Source organism: Xyrauchen texanus, chromosome 15 (assembly GCF_025860055.1).
Source record: "Xyrauchen texanus isolate HMW12.3.18 chromosome 15, RBS_HiC_50CHRs, whole genome shotgun sequence".
Taxonomy (NCBI): domain Eukaryota; kingdom Metazoa; phylum Chordata; class Actinopteri; order Cypriniformes; family Catostomidae; genus Xyrauchen; species Xyrauchen texanus.
In genome coordinates, this window is record NC_068290.1 from 18494365 (window position 1) to 18514991 (window position 20627).

Here is a 20627-nt window from a genome sequence, read left to right on the forward strand (position 1 = left end):
CAAGCAAATTAGTAAGTGCTTTTTGCATTGTTATAGCAAAATCAGGGGTTTTCGAAGTGTAAATTAGGCTGCTGGAGCATTCAGTGTCAGATCAAGTTTTACCGTGTAACCTTACTAGGGCTGCACGATATTGGAAAAAACTGACATTGCAATATTTTGTTTTTGACTTAATTTGGGTAGTTTATTTTATTATAATAATTAATACACTGTTTAATTCATCATGGTTCCATTGTATTCATGTAATACTCCTCTATCAATTCACCCTAAAGTCAATGATATAACATGTTATGATATTAATAATGCATGTTGTTGTGGTGTCTAGAAGGGATCCAGGAGATTACAGGAGCCTTTATCTCTGTACTCTAACCAGGTTAAAAAAGAGCATTACACTAAGGAAGTTTCATTATCACAATAGGGCATTAATGTAAATGACAAAATAAAGAAATGTAAACAATATCTTTTAATTTAAACCCTTTGGGGAAAAAAGTGCAGCTACCACCTGAGTGGTTTACAAAAATATAACATAAAATAAAATGTTTATAAAAGAAATAACTTAAAAAATAGTTGCGTGATTGTATTACATACCACTTGTCAAGGATCATGTTTTAAAAACCCTCTTTGGTAAACATGTTAATTGGTACCATGTCTTTCACAAGGTGAAATGTTACTGAATCTGAGATTTTTCTCTGCCGTTTGGAAACTTTCTCGTATGATGTAACACTGGCAAAGGCATCTGAAATATTTCTTTGCTTAGGACAGCATTTAGATCTGGCTTTGCACTCGACATACAGAGATTTGTGGTGCTGACTTAAATGATCAAACAAATTGGTCGTGTTGTGGCAACAATTGCAAGACAGTCTCGACGAAGTACCTGTTTTTGGTCAACATCTTCCTGTCTGTAGACAAAATATTTCCATATAATTGACAATGCATTTCATTTTGCAACCAAATCCTCCATTTATTTTTGCCTCTTCCTCACTCATCATTTCATCAAGCGCAAGCAGAGCCTGCACTTCAACAACGTGCAGCAATGAATGTTTTAAAAAATTATAATAAACTCTGTGTATCTATAAACTCATAAATCGGAGTAAATTACATAATATCAGACAGATATAATGCTACATTTCCTATTGGAAAAAAAATATTTTAGTTTACAGAAACATCTACTGATGCACAACTTTGGACACATCATCAGTGTTGTTTCCAGGAGTCACTGGGTGTTTCGGGTCTTACAACAGACACCCTCGTCCAGGCGACCCGACCGAGGCTGATCAGGCCCCGGCCTGTGTCCAAGTGGCATTCTACTGCCCCCACTGCTCTCCCCTCTTTAACCAGAGCCATCTGGATGCTTTTTCTGCTGCCTCCACGTTGTTGCCTATGGCTCTTCTTTGATTAGCTCCTTTTATGCCCAGCATACCATAGGCCTTGCTCAGGAAGTAACTAGCAAATCCCCTACTGCCCACCTCTACTGGCATACACCTGGTCCTCCATCCTTTCCTCCGACAATCCTCCACCAGTTCTTGGTATTTCTCCCTTTTTCTCTCTTGAGCTTCCTCCATCCTCTCCTCCCAGGGCACTGTCAGCTCTAACAAGATCAGATGTTTGGTGGCCTCAGAGACCAAGATGATGTCAGGTCTCAATTTGGACTGGGTGATGTGTGTTTGGATTTTCAGCTGCCTTTCCAGATCGACTGTCATCACCCAGTCTCGGGCCATGGAGAGCAAACCTACAGAGCAGTTTTTTGATGTTTTCTCTGGCTTTTGTCCTTCCTTGATGAAGTGAATTGTCTTGGCTGAAGCTTGGGTGTATCGGCTGTCCTTGATCCCCTTGCTGATTGCCTCAGCGATGGATTTGAGGACCTGGTCGTGCCTCCATCGATACCGGCCCTCACCCAGCGCCTTGGAGCAGCTGCTCAGGATGTGTTCTAATGTTCCTATTTTGGAACAAAGAGGGCATGCAGGTGTTTCTATTTTGCCCCATGTGCACATGTTGGATGGACTTGGGAGGACGTCATAGACCCCCTGAATCAAGAACTTGATTCTCTGGGGGTTCCACTTCCAGATTTCCTTCCAGGTGACGCTCCGCTCCATCGCCTGCTCCCACTTCATCCAGGCACCTTGCTGCCGCATGGCCACTGCTCTGCTGGTTCGCTCTTCCTCGACTGAAGCTCGCACCTCCTCCTGTACCAGCCTCTGCCTCTCCTTTCCACTAGCAGAGTCATATCGGGTCGCTGTTAGACTCCCGAGTCCGGCTCTGCCTTGCGCCACTGTTCCAAGGATTGCCTTGTGCTTCAGCTGCGCCTCTGCCTGCTGGACTGCCTCGGCTGCCCTCCACTTCCTCCCTGTCCTCACAACAATCCCTGCGCCGGACACTTTGGTATCTCTGGATCCAGAGTACTGCAGGTGTTCTCGTGTCCGTGCAACGATGAACTCCTCCCTGACTGAGCTAAAAGGGAGCCTGAGCTTGTTGGTGTTCCCATATAGCCCTATGTTACTCAGGCTACGTGGCAGGCCCAGCCATCTGCATAGATAGCTGCTCACCTTCTGCTCAAAACCTTCCACCACTGTCATGGGGACCTCATAGATAAGCAGAGGCCTTGAATCTTCCAGGAAGACCAGACTTATCCACTGTTCTCAGCCATCCCTCTAGGTCAGCACCGGTTGCCTTGATGGAGTCTCTGTCATTCAGGCTGCAGTTGAAGACCTTCCCAAGGCTCTTCACTGGTCTCTCAGTAACTGACGGGATCTGGTGTTCTCCCAGTCTGAAACGGAATTTGTCTGTAACCTTCCCCTTCTTTAGGACCAGAGACTTGGACTTTGCAGGTTTGAAGCTCATGCGTGCCCATGACATGAGTCTCTCCAACCCCTGGAGGATCCACCTAGCTCCTGGTACCGTCGTTGTTGTCACTGTGAGGTCATCCATGAATGCTCTTATGGGAGGTTGCCTTACTCCAGCCTTGCTGAGGGGGCCTCTGCACTCTGTTTCAGCTGCCTTGACCAGCATGTTCATTGCCAGTGCAAAGAGGGTCACTGAGATGGTACAGCCAGTGATTATCCCCACCTCCAGCTGGTGCCAGTCAGATGTTAGCTGGCCAGTGGAGACTCTCAAGCTGAACTTACTGTAATAGTCCAGGATGAGGCATTGGTGAGGTCTAGCCACAGTACAGCCAAGTCCCCTCTGCCTTCTCTTGCTTCCCTGATAAGCTGGGTTACCACGCCCGTGTGTTCCAGACAACCAGGAACTCCTGGTATTCCTCCCTTTTGCACAGACGTGTCGATGTACTTATTGCTCAACAGGAAGTTGGAGAGCCTCTTGGCCACGATGCTGAAGAAGATTTTGCTCTCCACACTGAGCAAGGAGATGACCCGGAACTTGTCGATGTTCTCAGACTTCTCCTCTTTTGGTATGCACACTCCCTCCACATACCTCCATGGCTGGGCGATCTTCCCGCCAGTTCTTGGTATTTCTCCCTTTTTCTCTCTTGACTATATGTACTATATTGTAGACTATATGTTTATCTTACTACTACGCACATTCTGTGATGTGACTATTGCGGATGCGCACATCGCAATGTCGATGCTGAAACAATATATCGTGCAGCCCTAAACCTTACGAAACAAAATTTATTGAAAGTAACATTTAAATTGCAAATACTATTATAGAGCTTTTTTCTTCATATTAGACATCCTTGGTTCTGGCTTTCATGCGTGGATGTGTTTAAGGTGTCAATTGGTATTATTAGTTGACTGCAACTTAATGTATGAATGGATACAGTGTCTTATTCATTATGAAACTGTGTTTTCTTAATGGCTTGAATCACACTGAAGACCTAGACTTAAAATGCACAGGCCACCACTGATTCCATTCAATGCTTATAAAAACGTTTTTAATCTGTGGCCAATCATACACATTTATTCGGCTGTCCTTGACTTGTTTGTGTCGCCATCTGTCGACATTAGTGTTAGGTTATTATTTGCCAACTGAACCCGATATTATAATGGACTAATTACAAAGTACCTTTTTTGCATTTCAGACAATAATAGCATTGAGAGCTGACAGCCATAATTACTATTTATTAGCTACGTGATTTGTAAAGTCCATATTATGAACATACACTTGAAAGTGTATGTAATTCAGCAGAACGGTTGTAAACACATTAAATCACAAAAGCACATCACCTAAAAGAACAATATGATCTATCAGTTTGCTGGGATGAACTTTGGTGTCGAGATTGTAGAGGTTGATGGGATAATCCACCCAAGAATAAAAATTCTCTCATCATTTACTCACCCTGATGCCTTTCCAAATGTGTATATCTTTCTTCAGCAGTATAGAAAATATTTTTGGAAAAATATCTCAGCTCTGTAGGTCCTTTCAATTAAAGCGAATGGTGGCCAGAACTTTTATAGCTCAAAATCACATAAAGGAAACATAAAAGTAGTCCATATGACTCCAGTGGTTAAATCCATATCTTCAGGAGTGTTATGATATGTGTAGGTGAGAAACAGAATGATGCTTAATAATTGTTTTACTCTAAATGTCCACTTTCACTTTCAGATGTGAAAGTGAAACTAAACAGGCACAACATGTAACTTTCAGATGTGAAAGTGAAATTGGAGATTTAGAGTAAAAAAGGACTTAAATTTGTATCTGTTTCTCACTCACACCTATCATATCACTTTTGAATGTATAGATTTAACCACTGGAGTTGTAGGGATTATGTTTCCTTTATGTGATTTTTGGAGCTTCAAAGGTCTGGTCACAATTCACTTTGAATGAACCTACAGTACAGAGCTGAGATACTTTTCTAAAACGTTTTGTGTTCTGCTGAAGAAAGAAAGTCATGCACATCTGGGATGTTGTCATGTTCATTGTTGTCCTTTGTTCTTTTGTGTACTTTTATTTTGAAAATTCCTGTTCAGTTCCTAGTTTTGTCACATCCTGTTTTCCCTCCATGTTTTGTATCTGGGTTTTATTGGTTCATTGTTTGATTACCTTGATTCAGTTCTTGTTTGTCATTGGTTTTAGTTAATTATCTTGTTATCCTGTTTCAGAGTTCTGTTTGTTGATTGGCCTTGTTACCCTTGTCCTTGTGTATTTAAACCCTGTTTGTTCCTTCATTCCCTTGTTGGTCGTTGAATGTTGTTGTACGTGAATGTTATGGTTGTTTCTCCTGCCTGTGGATGGTTTTCATGTTGTTTTCCCCTCGTGGATATTTATTTGTTCCTGTTTGTTTGCCCTCACTTTGATTTATAATAAAGAACCTGCTTTTGGATCCGCACCTCCTCGTCTGCCTTCACTCCTACATTCGGTACAGAACGACCGACCACACTATGGATCCAGCGGTTCAGCAAGCGAACTACCAGCTGCTTTGCCTAAAGCAAGAGGACCGACTGATGGAGGACCACATCCGTGACTTCCTTGGGCTGGCAAACATCTCCGACTTCCCGGACTCGGCATTGGTGGTTTTCTTCTGGGGTAACCTGAACCCCTCACTGAAGGAGCGGTTGCCACCGGCGACACGCGGCTGGATGCTCTGTGATTTTGTGGCGGAGACGCTGCTGGTATGCGGCTCGCCACTTACTGTGGATGTTGTGGATGAGGATCCTGCCTCCCCTCACACGGCGGTGACTCTCCAGTCATCCCTAGCTCTCCCTGTCACGCCAGCCCCTACGGTCAGTGTGCAAACCCCCACGCCTGTTGCCGTCATCGAGCCTGCACGGTCCACTTCGTCTGCCCGAGGAGGGTGAGAAGACGGGCTTCTGCCTCCCGGTTCGCGCCTGCCCCGGTCTGCGAGCCAGAGCCCACGCATGTCACGGTGAGCGAGCCAGAGCCCACGCATGTCACGGTGAGCGAGCCAGAGCCCACGCATGTCACGGTGAGCGAGCCAGAGCCCACGCATGTCACGGTGAGCGAGCCAAAGCCCACGCATGTCACGGTGAGCGATCCTGAGTCCTCGTCAGCCACGGTCAGCGAACCCAAGCCAGCGCATGCCTCGGTCACCCTGCCAGTACCTGTCGCCTCAGAAGTCAGTGAGCCAGTGCCGATAGCCTCAAACGTCAATGAGCCAGCGCCTGTAGCCTCAGATATCCGTGAGCCAGCGCCTGTAGCCTCGACCGTCCCAGAGCCAGCGCCTGTAGCCTCGACCGTCCCAGAGCCAGCGCCAGCAGCCATGACCGTCCAAGAGCCAGCGCCTCCCGAGCCTTCCAGGGCTCCTCCTCCCAAGTCTCCCAAGTCTTCCAGGACTCCTCCTCCCGAGCCTTCCAGGGCTCCTCCTCCCAAGTCTCTCGAGTCTTCTAGGGCTCCTCCTCCCGAGCTTTCCAGAGCTCCGCCTACCGAGTTACCCAAGCTTTCCAGAGCTCCGCCTTCCGAGCTTTCCAGAGCCCCGCCTACCAAGCATCCTGAGCTTTCCAGAGCTCCGCCTCCTGAGCTTCCCAGAGCTCCACCTCTCAAGTCTCTTGAGCCTCTCGAGCCTTCCAGGGCTCCGCCTCTCAAGCCTTCCAGGGCTCCGCCTCTCAAGCCTTCCAGGGCTCCGCCTCTCAAGCCTTCCAGGGCTCCGCCTCTCAAGCCTTCCAGGGCTCCGCCTCTCAAGCCTTCCAGGGCTCCGCCTCCTGAGCCTCCTGCAGCTCTGCCTCCTGAGCCTCCTACGGCTCCGCCCCCCGAGTCTACTACAGCTCCGCCTCTCAAGTCTCTCGAGCCTCTTGAGCCTTCCAGTGCTCCGCCTCTCAAGTCTCTTGAGCCTTCCAGAGCTCCTCCTCTCGAGCCTCCTGGGGCTCCGCCACTCAAGCCCCTCGAGCCTTCCAGGGCTCCGCCACTCAAGCCTCTCGAGCCTTCCAGGGCTCCGCCTCCCAAGTCTCTCGAGTCTTCTAGGGCTCCGCCCCTCAAGCTTCTCGAGCCTACCATGGCATGAGGGTGAGTAAATGATGAGAATTTGAATCTTTAAGGTTCCAAATGCACACGGTGTTGTTTAAAAAAAAAATTTTTTTACCACTGATTCAGTAGGTATAAGAGCTGCCTAACCAATATATAGCAGAGGAACAACTGGTAGCATGACCTACATTTTCTTTTCACAAACATTTTCTGATATGTAAAAATATCAGAATCATAATGACTATTTGCAAAGCGTTTGTGCTGACCTGCATGGTGCTGATTTATTTTTTTCCCCTTATGATATTTAATGAGGAATTATCAAATAGAACTTATAATTTGAGTACTTTGTTGCATAATAACATTTTGTCTCATTGGTAAATTCTATTTATGGTGTCGTGTCACAATTCATCATGCTGGATGCACATATGAAGACCATCATATATATATATATATATATATATATATATATATGTGTATATATGACTCACATCTAACGTGCAACTTGCAGTGGAAACCGGAGTCATTCATCTGATATGCAGATGAGGGAGGGTTTCAGTTAATGTCATGTTTTTTTTTACCACAGAACATGTAACATAACAAAAGGTCATAATTTTTTGTTGAGACAGCAAACATTTTGGTTCTGAAACCACAAATAAAAATGAAATCCAGATTACATGGTTGATTAAGGCTCTTAAAGATACACATATGCAGTTTTGGCATGGACTGTTGTTCCTGTCTCCCAGTTCTGTGTATTTCTTTTCCTTACTTCTATTGGTTTCACCTCTGCCAAATCTGGAACTTTTTCCAGCTCAGCAGAACAAAAGCTAAGGCTTCATTACCTTAAGAACATCTTACACCTATAATTTCTTAAAAAAAAAAAATTGTCTCAATCTTTATATTTTCACTGGTATTTTATTCTCTGAAATTTCTTTTTATAGTGTTTCTGTAGAGGATGGTAGTGATTTAATTACTGAATAAATCGTGTTAATGTGATCTAATTTTAATAAATCTATATAATGAAAACATCATAAAACATTTACATTTATGCATTTGGCAGACGCTTTTATCCAAAGCGACTTACAGAGCAACCTGGAGTTAAGTGCCTTGCTCAAGGACACAATGGTGGTGGCTGTGGGGCTTGAACCAGTCATGTGCTTAGACCACTACACCACCACCACTCCATAAAACAAGTGTTTCAGTGATCAAATCCCAACAGGGGCATCGAAAAACAATAAGAAATTTAACAGACTGCATACAAAATATAAAAACTCCCTCATGTCACATATTGCACAGAACAGCTGCAGTTGCAGTATTTGATTGGAATAAGAACAAGTCATTGTAGATAAAATGAAAAAAAAAAAAACACTCAACCTTGTAGATTCCTATCATTTGCCCCAAGAATTATTGATACTAGTGATCAAGTCCCTTTTGTTATTGATCTGGTTGGTCCCTTGTGAGCTTCCTGTTGCTGTCCATCTCTCACATGATTGGGAAACTGGCCAGGCTGGCAATGCCACATGCGTTGTTTCGGTTACGCGCCATCAGGACATATCCCTTCTTTCCCCACTCTTCCCCCCAACTTTAGGAGGAGAAAAGACAGATGGTTTAGGAGGGAAGACATTATTACATGCTGACAGAGACAAAATGCACATTTCAAAATCATATCATATATAGTAAATATGAAAATGTATCTGGTTAGTCTTAAAGGGGTCATATTATGAGGAATCAAATTGCCCTTGATCTCTGGAGTTAAGATTTCATTGTAATATGAAAGCACACAGTAAGTTTCAGAACTCAAATCTTCTTACCAATGTAGTTTTTTTTTTTTAACTAAGCTGGAAAAACAGGTCTTAGTTGGGTTTCTCACATCAAATTACTTAAGAAACTTATAGTTAATAAAGGGTTTTTGTTCGACAACGAATAAAAGACACATCATGATGGTACGATGTGAAAAAAATTAGATTGCATGATATTAACCATGCACAAAGAGAAGAAGAAATATCTAGAAAAACATCTGTTTTTAGAAGCAGAAACATCTTGAGAGAACTGATTCATATAAATCAATATGTTGGCCATTTTCTCACTTTAAAGCTGAACCGCTTTACAAAGGGGTTAAATACCTCACTCCATTTATTTACACATTAGATTAATCACTGTATCCACAACATATATTTAACATTAAAAATGACATCTGCACAGACAATGAGGCTACTGAACAGGTGAACTTGTTCTAACTGACGTTCTAGTCATTATGTGTAACTTGTGTAAAAAACACGCTACACTCAATGCAATAAACCAAACTGGCTAAAAACATGGAAAATTAGTAACACTCTTTAAAGCATGAAGAAGTCAGAATACAGTAACTTCTAAAAAATAAATAATACTTCAGAATTCAGATAATCTAATTAACCAATCTGGTGGCATCAGTGCAATGCATAAAATTAAGCAGATACGGGTCAGGATCTACTTTCGGAATGGGGGGGAAATGTAATCTCAGTGATTTCGACCATGCCATGATTGTTAGTGTCAGAAGGGCTGGTTTGAGTATTTCTGTAACTGCTGATCTCCTGGAATTTTCACACACAGCAGTCCCTAGAGTTTACTGTGGTACCAAAGAATGGTGCCAAAAGCAAAAAACCAAAGAGCTGTAATTCTGCAGACAGAAAAGCCTTGTTGATGAGAGAGGTCAACGGAGAATGGTTAGACTGGTCCGACAGAAAGGCTGACAGAAACGCTACAGTAACTTGGATAACCACTCTGTATTTAATAGCACCACAGAATGCACAACACGTCGAACCTTGAGGCGATGGGCTACAACAGCAGAAGACCACATCAGAAACTTTATTAGGATTTTAGTGTTAATAATAATGTGCTCAGTGAGAGTATTGTATGTTTGATACATGTTTAAATGTATAAATGTTTATACATTTTTCTAAATGCTTGAATAGTTGATTAAAGCTTGGTTTGTTACAGTTTGACACATGTTTTTGTCATTTTGCACAATATAATCAACACAAATGAGTAAATTATATGCGCAGAGTAAAACTGACTAAAACGAAAGAATATTAGATTTTAGTTTTTTATTTATTTACTCGTATTTTAATTGGACCAGTGGAAATTCCTCACCTGTTCTTCACAATCCAGTACTGTTTGCCTTTTAGTGTGGCTCCATACCCAACAGCTAGCACTGCATGGTTGATATAATCTTTGCTGCAGTTGGGATCATAGTACACACCTAGAACAGGTTTTCAACAGTTCACCAGAAAGTTTTCCTACAAACATCAGTGACATACTCCTATGATGTGCCTCCTTTAATGTCCAGTACTAAACATGACTACTGGCAAATGCAAAAAAAAAAATGGTCTATGACTGAATACACAAATATATATATATATGTAGTTAGTTTCAGAATAACAAAGACATTGAAGAGATGTTAAGTACCGCTTTTGTAGTACAGGAAGGTGGACAGTGTGGCATCTATACCCACTGACACAGGTCCCACCTTTGCCACTGTGGCAGCCAATGCACTTTCATTCCCCTGGGGTACCTCTTTATATCCTTTACAATCAGCTGCTCTCCCTGACTCGTTATAGGCACACTGTTGATCCTGCAGAGGGCATCAAAGAGAGGAAAAATAATTGATATTAACAGTGAACACTTTTGCAATTATGATCACACTGGTATGTAATGAATAAAGGCAAATGAACTCTGAAATCAGAGCAGCGATGCGATAAATTACATAATTACAAGCCACTGTCCTATGCCATCTAAAGTCATGCCTGTAGCTTTCTTCATGACCCAGCTGAGTAGTGTGCAGGAAGATGACGCACTCCCTCTAAAAAGCTAGGTAGCATGCATGTGTGAGGAGTGTGTCGCTTGTGCACTACAAGTGGCATGTAAGTCACAACATACTTTAAGCATTCCATGCATTCTGCACACTGCAGCAGCCAAACAGATGTAAGCAAGCAACAAAAAAGGAATAAATAGTGGAGGGATCAGTTAAATCATTTAGAATTTAAATTCACATGGTTAAATCATTGGTTGGCCTAAACTGTAATTGTATTGTGTTTTGTTAAAGATGCACTCAGTAATTTTTCCCACATTAAAAATTATTTATCTTAGTAATCCTCTGTTCATTTCTGCTAAGTATCAGCGAAACATATAAAAAAAACTACTACAGTGCACCTGTTGGTGATACAACTGCTAGAGTGCAACTGTAGGTGATACAAAAATAGTTTTGCCTTGTACATAATTCTGTGTAAAAATAAATAAAGCTGACTGTTTTATTACAATTCCAACATAGGGGTAGCTCTCCTCAGAATCAATGCCTTTGTTGTCGCTGACATATTTGAATGCATTAGTCATATATCCTCCACCACAGCCTTCATTTTCAGTCACGCAGTCCACCAAGTTTTGAGGACTAAGTTCCACCAGGTTGCCTGTGGTCTTTTTCAGCTGACCTTCCAAAGCCCCAACAGAGCTAAAGGCCCAACAGGAGCCGCATGAACCCTGAGGGCAACAAGAAAAGAAAACAAAAACAGGACTAAAGAGCAGCCAAAAATAACCATATACCTGTGAAAAATAAAAGCCATGCAGGAATAATTCACCACAAAAAAGAAAAAGAAAGAAAGAAAATAAAAATGTCTTAAATTTTGGATAGTTTCTCATCAAAACCTATTTTATGCCTTCAAAAGACTTGGACTATAACTCACAAGTTGCATGGACTACTTTTATAATCCTTTTGGGCCCTTTTTTAACCTTTAAAGTGAATCCCTATCAATTGCTATTGTATTAAAAAGACAGATAGTAATATTCAATTACATTCGTACTTTTGTGTTCTGCATAAGAAATAAAGTCAAACATGTTTGGAACGGCATGAAGGTGAGTAAATTATGACAGAATTTTCATATTTGGGATAACTATTCCTTCAACTGTCATCTTTATTCACCACTGGATGGCACCCAAGCACAGTCATAACTGTAGTTAATATGAGATCTCAACGAAGGCAATGGCTAGATGTTAACTCTGGTCCTGCCAAACCTCTTGTGAAAGCGCATTTTTTGGTTTCCTTACTTGGTTCTTAACTTTTGTGACATAGCCCAGTTTACGGTAGTCAATAGATTTGGGCAACATCACCACTTCCTCATCAGGAACAAATGTGTTTGTAGGGTCACGGTACATGGGCATTTGGAGTCCCATCATATTCTCTGCAACTTCTTCTAGTGTCTGTAATGAGAAATTTTCAATGTCATACAACATTGTCAGTTGTTTAAGACAAGCTGTCTCGGACCTAGTTTCAGTAAACAGGCCTTTCATAATATAATGCTTATGTTATGTGATTTTCCTATTGCCAAATGCAGAGTCTGCAAACATGTTTTTCAGGTAAGAGTAAAAAGAAAACCAAAAATGTAACAGTTTAACAACCAGGCCCAGATGCAAATAACCTATTCAGTAAAGAAACCCCTTATAATTGAAAATGTATTCTCGCTAATACTTTTAAGAATTTAAGGAGGTTCTTGCAACGGGGTCCTAGGATTTTACAGTATACTGACAAGTATCACATGGTCTTACAACTGTTTCTCATTCCGAGTCAGCTTTTAAAACAACGGTTTAAGCATTTTACAGCATTCAAATATTAGTATACTGAGTTTGGGGGTACTAACCATATCTCCAAATTGGTTCATGCCCAGATTATAGGTATGAATCCCCAATTCATACTCTTTGTTATGGGCCTCAATAAACCGCATGTTCTTCTCCCAAATAGCCCGTCGAATAGACTCCTCATCCTGTCCACCGTGCAGCGCACACACAAACAGTTAGTGATATTGAGAGATGTATACAATAACTGTAAATCATACTCTCAGAATACCAAGAGAGTGCCAGAATTTTGGCCATGTCCACTGGTTGTTCTTATCTTAAAATTCTGATAGGGTGTAACAAGAAGCTGAAAATACACAATTAGACATTAAAATGTACATGACAGATCTGAAAGATCCTACAGCAAATTTCCACATGATCTTTTCCTAATTCTTTATTAGGAGCTGTGCGTGCAACAACAAAGCCCAATAGAAAATAGCCAGTAAATTCCAGCGAAATTCCAATCAAGGTAGTCATAAATAAATAAGAGCTAGTTTTCCCTCTTTTTCTTCAAAGGAGGGTATGAATAGCTCTTTCCCATTGAGGATCAAAGTGCAAACCTAGTTCTAGTTGGATTGGAAATTGGAGTGTAGTGCAACTGTATAGGTTGTTTACTCACCAGGCCATTGTACTCTTTCCTGTGGGTGATTTTCCAGCTCTCCCATGCTTTATCCAGAGACATATTATCCAAAGTGTGAACTAGTCCACACCACACAACCATCACCACCACCAGCAGAGGTTTTCCACCAAATTTATACATTATGCCCTGAAAAAAGACATGCACTTAGAGGTTTAAAACCACAAACAATAACATGTTATCAGTGGTCCTACAACGAGTGTTAACTGTAACCACATGTAAAAACGAAACCCTCAATGCAACTTATTTAGGTCAGTTTAGAGAAGTATTGAGTGGTGATTTATCTGAAATAAGCGGAAAGAATTTTGAAAAAGAAAAAGCAATTAAAACGTTTGAAAAGATTCCAATTTAAAAGTTACGTGAACGTTAAAAAGAAAGCGAAAGTGACAGACATAACAATGTTACTATACTGTAAGGGTTTAAAACAAGCCATCTTAAACTTTGCAGCACGTTTTGATTTATATAATACGTACTATTTAAGAAAGAGCGACAGAAAAACGACGAGGCACATTACCCAAGTTCGATGATTTCTAAAAGTTCAGCACAAAAGGTTCTACTCCCGGTTTGAAACTGGTTTAGTAGACGAACTCTATGTATGCGACAATTTTAAGGAAGTTCCTGCTATTTGAGGGAAAATGTAAGAAGGTTGTTTGCATATATGGCATGTCCAGCACAAAGTGATGATGTCAGATGTCGGGTTTCTGTATAGGCTATTGCGGGAAAAGGCTATCCTACATGAGCTATTAGCCTACAGTATCTATAATATTTTTTACACTTTTACTTTAGATATTTTTTAAAGCAGCTAACCAAATGTAAACATAACCTGGGTATAGTTTGTAGAAAATATATATATTTTTTTATATTTTGTATTGTTAATAAAATAGGCTAATAATAATCAAATACTCCAAACATTTACCCCATTCACTTAACCTCGATTTATTCTTTATTTTTTTAAGGAAAAGAGGGATGGGTGGAAATTATTTTTGTGGTAATTAACATTATGCCACAAATGCTGTCGATTGAGCTTAACTTGTACATCATTGTCCCTTTAACATGGTACAAGCTGTTACAACTGCAATTCCCTATGCATACATTTACACTAATTTCACACAATTACAGCTTTTCCTTGTTGCTCAAGCGCTGCTTAAACACTCTCAAGTCGTTTGGGATTGCTCTTTGACACCAGTTTTCAATTCTTGCCATGTTCTTAATAGCATATAAACCTTTTACCTGGGCAAGCTCCTTCAGTTCCTGCTGATGTGAAGCAATTCTATAGCTTAATGTTGCTGCCACCATGCCAACACAGCACACAATTTCTTAGCACTTTCATTGTTAGCTCAATGAAAGTGCTAAGAAATTGTGTGCTGTGTTCTGTGTGCTGCACAATTAAATCATTTAATTTAGACCAAAAAACAAACAAACAAAAAAACCTTAAAAACTGATGCAACCAACTACAGCTTCTGTAAATTTGACACATTTTTGCAGAATGATTCAGGTGTTTTGTGGCCATCTCTAGGCAGGTTTTGAAATGCATGTTTTGGCAGTTTCATTATTGGGACCCTGCAAGTGAGGCCTGTTTGTGCAGTGCCATTGATTTTATTACTTTATGCATATTTTCTCATAGGCATTAGAGATGTCTTAGTCTAGATTGTAAGATTTTGATGTAAAAACTGGTCAGGTTGTTTTTTTGTTGGTAGAGGTTTTTGATCGTGTTGGTTACAATAATTATAATCTGCTAGACTACCTGCACTGAAAAAAAAAGTTCTTCAAACGTAACATCTAAACTAACTGGCTTGATTCATGGCAAAACTATTATATATGGCTGAATCAACCTTACTAACACATTTTAAGGGTTAGATGAGGTAGAAATAGCTCTTTAAGGAAATAATTGCAGGTTAAATTAATTAATGTAAAACTTTTTTGTAAGGTCAGTAGACACTTGCTTGCTGTTTACGTTTTAAATCCTGATGTTTAATGGATAAATAAGTTGACAAACACCAAAGCAAACACAAAACTTGGTACTTCAGTGCATTCAGGAAGTATTCAGACCCCTTCATTTTTTTCACATATTGTTATGTTGCAGCTTTATGCTTAAATGCTTTAAAAAATCCACATCACTCTACACTCCATACCCCATAATAATAAAGCAAAAAACTGATTTTTGATAACAATAAATAAAGCAAATGTATTAAAAAGAAAAAACTGAAATATCACATTGACATATTCAGACCCTTTGCTATGACACTTGAAATTTAACTGTGCGGTGCATCCCATTTCTCTGGATCATCTGTGAGATGTTTCAACACTTTGATTGGAGTCCGCCGGTGGCAAATTCAATTGATTGGACATGATTTGGAAAGGTACACACCTGTCTATATAAGGTCTCACAGCTGAAAATGCCTGTAGAGCTCAGAAACAGGATTGTGTCGAGGCACTTCCCCCCAGATTGGGGGGAAGGCTACAAAAATGTTTTGGCTGCATTGAAGGTACCCAAGAGCACAGTGGCCTCCATAATTCTTAAATGGAAGAAATTTGGAACAATCAGGACTCTTCTTAGAGCTGGCCGAACAGCCAAACTGAGCAATCGGGAAGAAGGGCCTTGGGAAAAGGAGAGTGGGAGACACAGACAGAGAGAGAGAGAGAGAGAAAACTTACTCGCCAGTCCCCGGACAAGCTGGCCCTCAACCGCTCCACTGCCCTCTTGCAGAGGATAGCTCGCTCCTCCCCAAGCGGATGGCAGCAAGCCCTCTGACCCCTGGTGGACGGAACCGCTCCTCCCCTTCTTGGCGGATAGCAGTGGTTCCTACGGCTCTCGGCGGCCTGTATCGACCCCTCCATCCCCAGGCAGATGGCCGCGGCTGCTCCTCAGAAGGACGGCAGTGGCTAGGACTCCGCAACAGCTCATCCCTTCTGGGTTTCAGCACCAATGTAACAGATAAAGGACGAGCAAGGAGGAGGTGGGAACGGGCTGAACAACCAAGTAAAGTTAAGACATTTTATTTGTGTAGTGCCTTTCACAACACACATTTTTTTCAAAGCCGCTTTACAGGAAATCATGCATTAACAGAAAATTCAGTACTTAGCCAATGAAATGCACTATAATTTGTCTTAGAGTCATTATTGTGTAGTTTGATAAAATACAAAAAGTGTTTAAAAATAAGTGATTAAATAATAATTGTATTTAGAAACCCAGTGAGCAAACTGTTGCAAAGAGCACAAAACTCCAATGGCAATATGAGTTAATTATGTATAGTGCCAGTCATGGTTTACTAAGTAAGTGTTAAAGGTTAGTGTTTAAACACAGATTTTGTAAGAACTGTAAGATTATTGACTAATGTCTTTGAAGTTCATCCTGGATTAACTGCAGAAGTTCACATAGATGCAGTGTCCTTTGTCAGTTGGCCAATGATGGGTTTTGTTGGCAATTAATTATGTATTCCATTATAAGTGTAGTCCATCATAAGACTGATGTAATGCAGGCAGAGATCAAAGAGGTGCATTGGAGTTCAACCGGCTAGTAATTTTGGTGAGGTCTATCCTAAATCCAAGGTTCAGGCAATGGCATATGAAGTATCCCATGTCTTATGGTTGGAGTTGGCATCAGTTCATCCTCTAAAGTCTATCGTAATAGACTGAAAAGATGTTTTGCTGGTACCGGCTGCATTTATTCGTCATCACTCCATAGCTGTGGAGTATAACACGAAGAAGGAATGGAGCTGGATCCAGCTGGTTCTGGTGACCAGGATAGGAGTCCTGAGGTTGATACAGGGATACAAATAGAATAATATTTGCATAGATGCCATTCAATTTATTGCAGAGTTATAGATCATGATTAATGTTTCTGGTTCAGGCAGACGTAACTAAAGAAGCCTAAATGTGAGTTGAAGGATAAATTAGATGTATGCCTGGCTTAATAGATGAGTCTTTAGTCTAGACGTAAACTGAGTGAGTGTGTCTGCATCTTGAACAGTGTTAGGGATACTATTCCATAGTTGCCAAATATGAAAAGGAACTACCTCCTTTTGTGGATTTTGATATTCTAGTAATTATTAACAGGCCAGAATTTTGTGATTGTAATGAACATGATGGAATATATTGTGGTAGAATGTCACTTAAGTACTGCAGAGCTAGTTCATGCAAAGCTTTGTACATAGTTAACAGAATTGTACAATTAATACGAAATTTAACAGGTAGCCAATGTAACAACGATAGAATGGGGATAATTTTATCATATTTCTTGGTTCTGGCTGCTGCATTTTGAACCAATTGAAGTTTATTTATTCTTCTTCTTAGCGTTTGCATTGTGTGCCCAGCCACAGAACAGCATCTTGTTCAGCCAGGTATAGAGCCTCGAGTCCACCATTGAAATAAGTTAGCGGACACTCATTGACAATGTGCTGCATGGTTTCTGGTTCCCCACAGCTGCAGTTCGTGTTGGTGGCTTGCCCCCACCGAACAAGGTTGACTGCACATCGACCCTGTCCCGTCCGGAATCGGTTCATTGTTGACCAGTGTCGTCGAGGAAGGTCGAAGCCAGGAGGACAGACCGACGGCTCAGCTACGAGGGCGTAGTTCACACCATCATTTGCTGCCCACTCATCACTCCATGCCGAGTTAACTGTCATATCCTCTGGTGGTGGGTTCAACCAGACAGGTTTTCTTGATGGTAGGCGGGCTGCTGGATGCAGTGTGATGTCCATGTTGAGTGGCAATTTGCCATTCACTTGGACTTTAGTCAGCAGCTTGGCAGTGGCCTCCTGTCATCGGAGATGTGGTGGTGGTATGTTGCTGAGAACTGGCAGCCATGGTAGTGGTGTAGGATGTAGAGTTCCAGTGATTGTGCGCATAGACGTGTTTAACTGAACGTCAACTAGCTTGGTGTGGGATGATCTGGACCAGACCGGTGCACAGTACTCTGCTGTTGAGTAACACAGAGCAAGTGCGGTGGTCTTGAGTGTCTGTGCCCTTGCACCCCAGCTTGTGCTGGTCAGTTTGTGGAGTAGATTATTCCCGAGAGCTGACTTTGGCTGCTGTCTTCTTCAGATGATCATGATATGTTAATGATCGGTCCATGGTAACTCCGAGGTACGTCGGATTTTGGTCATGTTTGATCCGCTGGCCCTTGAGGTAGATATTGAGCTCCCGTTTTGCTTGTGCATTGTGGAGGTGGAAGATACTGGATACAGACTTGGTTGCACTGGGCTGGAGCCGCCACCTATTGAGGAAGTCCACCATCAAGTCCATGTCCTTGTTCAGCACGTTCTCGACCTCTTCAAATGTCCGATGTTGGGTCCCAAGGCAAATGTCATCTGCATAGATGAATTTGCGGGACTGTGTTGCTGGAAGATCATTCATATAGATGTTGAAGAGACTTTGAGACAGGACAGACCCATTCCATTTGCTTGTTTCCTCCAAGAGCTGTTTTTGTCTGCCAGGTGTACCCGGAAACATCTATCATGGAGGAAGAGTTCTATGACCTCTGCTACTCAACGCGGTAAAACCTTGGATAGTTTCAACAGGAGGCCAGCATGCCAGACTGTGTCATAAGCTGCGGTTAGGTCAAGGAAGACGGTTACAGTTTTCTGGTTTTGCTGGAATCCATTTTCAATGTATGTCATCAGGGCAAGAACTTGGTCACCGGTGCTACGTCCTTGCCTGAACCCTGCCTGCTCAACTGTGATGGATTTCTCCAAGACTGGGCTGATTCGGTGAAGGATCAAGCATTCGAGTAGCTTGAAACACAAGTTTATTTATTGATCTTGATGGACATTCTCCCAGTAATGCATTACAATAATCTAGTCTTAAGGTAATGAATGCATGAATTAATTTGTCGGCATCCGCAACAGAGAGCATGTGTCGTAATATAGCAATATTTCTTAGGTGAATACATGAGCATATAAATATATATCTAGCATATAAGCATACAAGAGATGAGGTAATGATCTGAGATGTCATCGCTCTGCGATACAATTTCTATAGTATCAACATCAACTGCATATGACAGAATTAAATCTAGTGTATGATTATGGTGGTGAGTTGGTCCTGTTACATTTTGTCTGACTCCAAGCGAGTTGAGAATATCGATAAATGCTAATCCCAATGAGTAATTTTCATTATCTATGTGAACAATTACACCCCTGGAGTTGCAAGTTTGAATCCAGGGCATGCTGAGTGACACCAGGCAGGTCTCCTAAACAACCAAATTGGCCCTGTTGCTAGGGAGGGTAGAGTCACATTGGGTAACCTCCTTGTGGTCACTATAATGTGGTTCTCGGTCTCTGTGTGGCATGTGATGAGTTGTGCATGGATGGTAATGCGCTCAACAAGCCACGTGATAAGATGCGTGGATTGACAGTCTCAGACGTGGAGGCAACTGAGATTCAGTTCCTTCAGATTCATCCTCCACCCAGATTGAGGCGAGTCAATACACCACCACGAGGACTTGGGGAGAAAAGGGGAGGAAAAAAATAAATAAAAATCTCTATCTACACTAACTACTAGATCTGACAGAAAAGTTGCCAATAGTTGCTTATAAAGCCCAGGTGATCTATATACTGTAGCAAGGGCAAGGGCATTTAAAAAAATAAAAAAAAATATATATATATATATATATATATATATATATATATATATATATATATATATATATATTATGATGGTGGCACATTAAGCATAATTAGTTCAAAAGACTTAAACGTATATCCTGTACTCTGAGTAACACCAAAAACTGTAAATTGCAGCCACATTCATTTAATTCATTTAAAATTCATTTAAACTAATATATTCTTCTGGTTCAAGCCAGGTTTCGGTCAAACAGAGCGCATCCAAACTATGATCTGTGACAATTTACAATTAGTGCTTTGGTAGAAAAAGATGTAATGTTTTGTACCCCTACCTTCATATGATGTTAATCTTTAATTTTTTTTTTTTCCCAAGTTTGACCTTAATAAAAAAAATTCTAAATTATCTAGTGAGGGGTTTGTGTTTGGTAGTTAGGGGAACAGACACAATCTCTGTGATAGAGTCTATATGTGTTGCAGTTTATGTGATCTATGTGTTGTCTCATAAAGTTTAACGCAGGCACGCACAAACACAAACACACACACACACACACACACACACACACACACACACACACACATGCATCTCTCTCCTGAACTGGTGTCTCTGGTTCCCCTTTATCTCTCTCCAGCTGCGGCCCGGCCACACCCTCCTCCTCGTCAAACCAACTAACCACCACACAAACTTGAGCATTTGGAACAGAAAAATAAATTAGCAGTAAAAGGCTGTGACCAATCATACTCTAGTATTTTGGCACAAATTCATTTTTCAGTTGGTATAAGCTTGGCAAATTAGGCAGGTTGCATGAAATGCCTTCGTCCCTGAAAACCATGAGCAATGACCACGCGGGGGCGTGGTCAAGTATCCGTCCGGAGAGAGAGCGAGCGATAAGGGTGCTTGCACCTGAGCTAAATTTTGTCTA

General features: G+C 41.4%; 1 protein-coding gene and 1 pseudogene across 1 annotated transcript; both read right to left on the bottom strand.

Annotated features, from left to right (window-relative positions):
- Window positions 1-1210: 1210 nt before the first annotated feature.
- Window positions 1211-5710, bottom strand: LOC127656178 (uncharacterized; annotated as a pseudogene).
- Window positions 5711-7854: 2144 nt separating this feature from the next.
- Window positions 7855-13842, bottom strand: LOC127655946 (cathepsin K-like). The gene is made up of 8 exons (XM_052144044.1): window positions 13659-13842; window positions 13127-13273; window positions 12534-12656; window positions 11944-12096; window positions 11161-11379; window positions 10312-10477; window positions 9997-10105; window positions 7855-8449 (listed from the first exon to the last, which is right to left on the bottom strand). The coding sequence occupies exons 2-8, from the start codon at window positions 13265-13267 to the stop codon at window positions 8350-8352; spliced, it is 1011 nt and encodes a 336-aa protein (XP_052000004.1). The 5' UTR covers window positions 13268-13273; window positions 13659-13842; the 3' UTR covers window positions 7855-8349.
- Between the last annotated feature and the right edge of the window lie 6785 nt (window positions 13843-20627).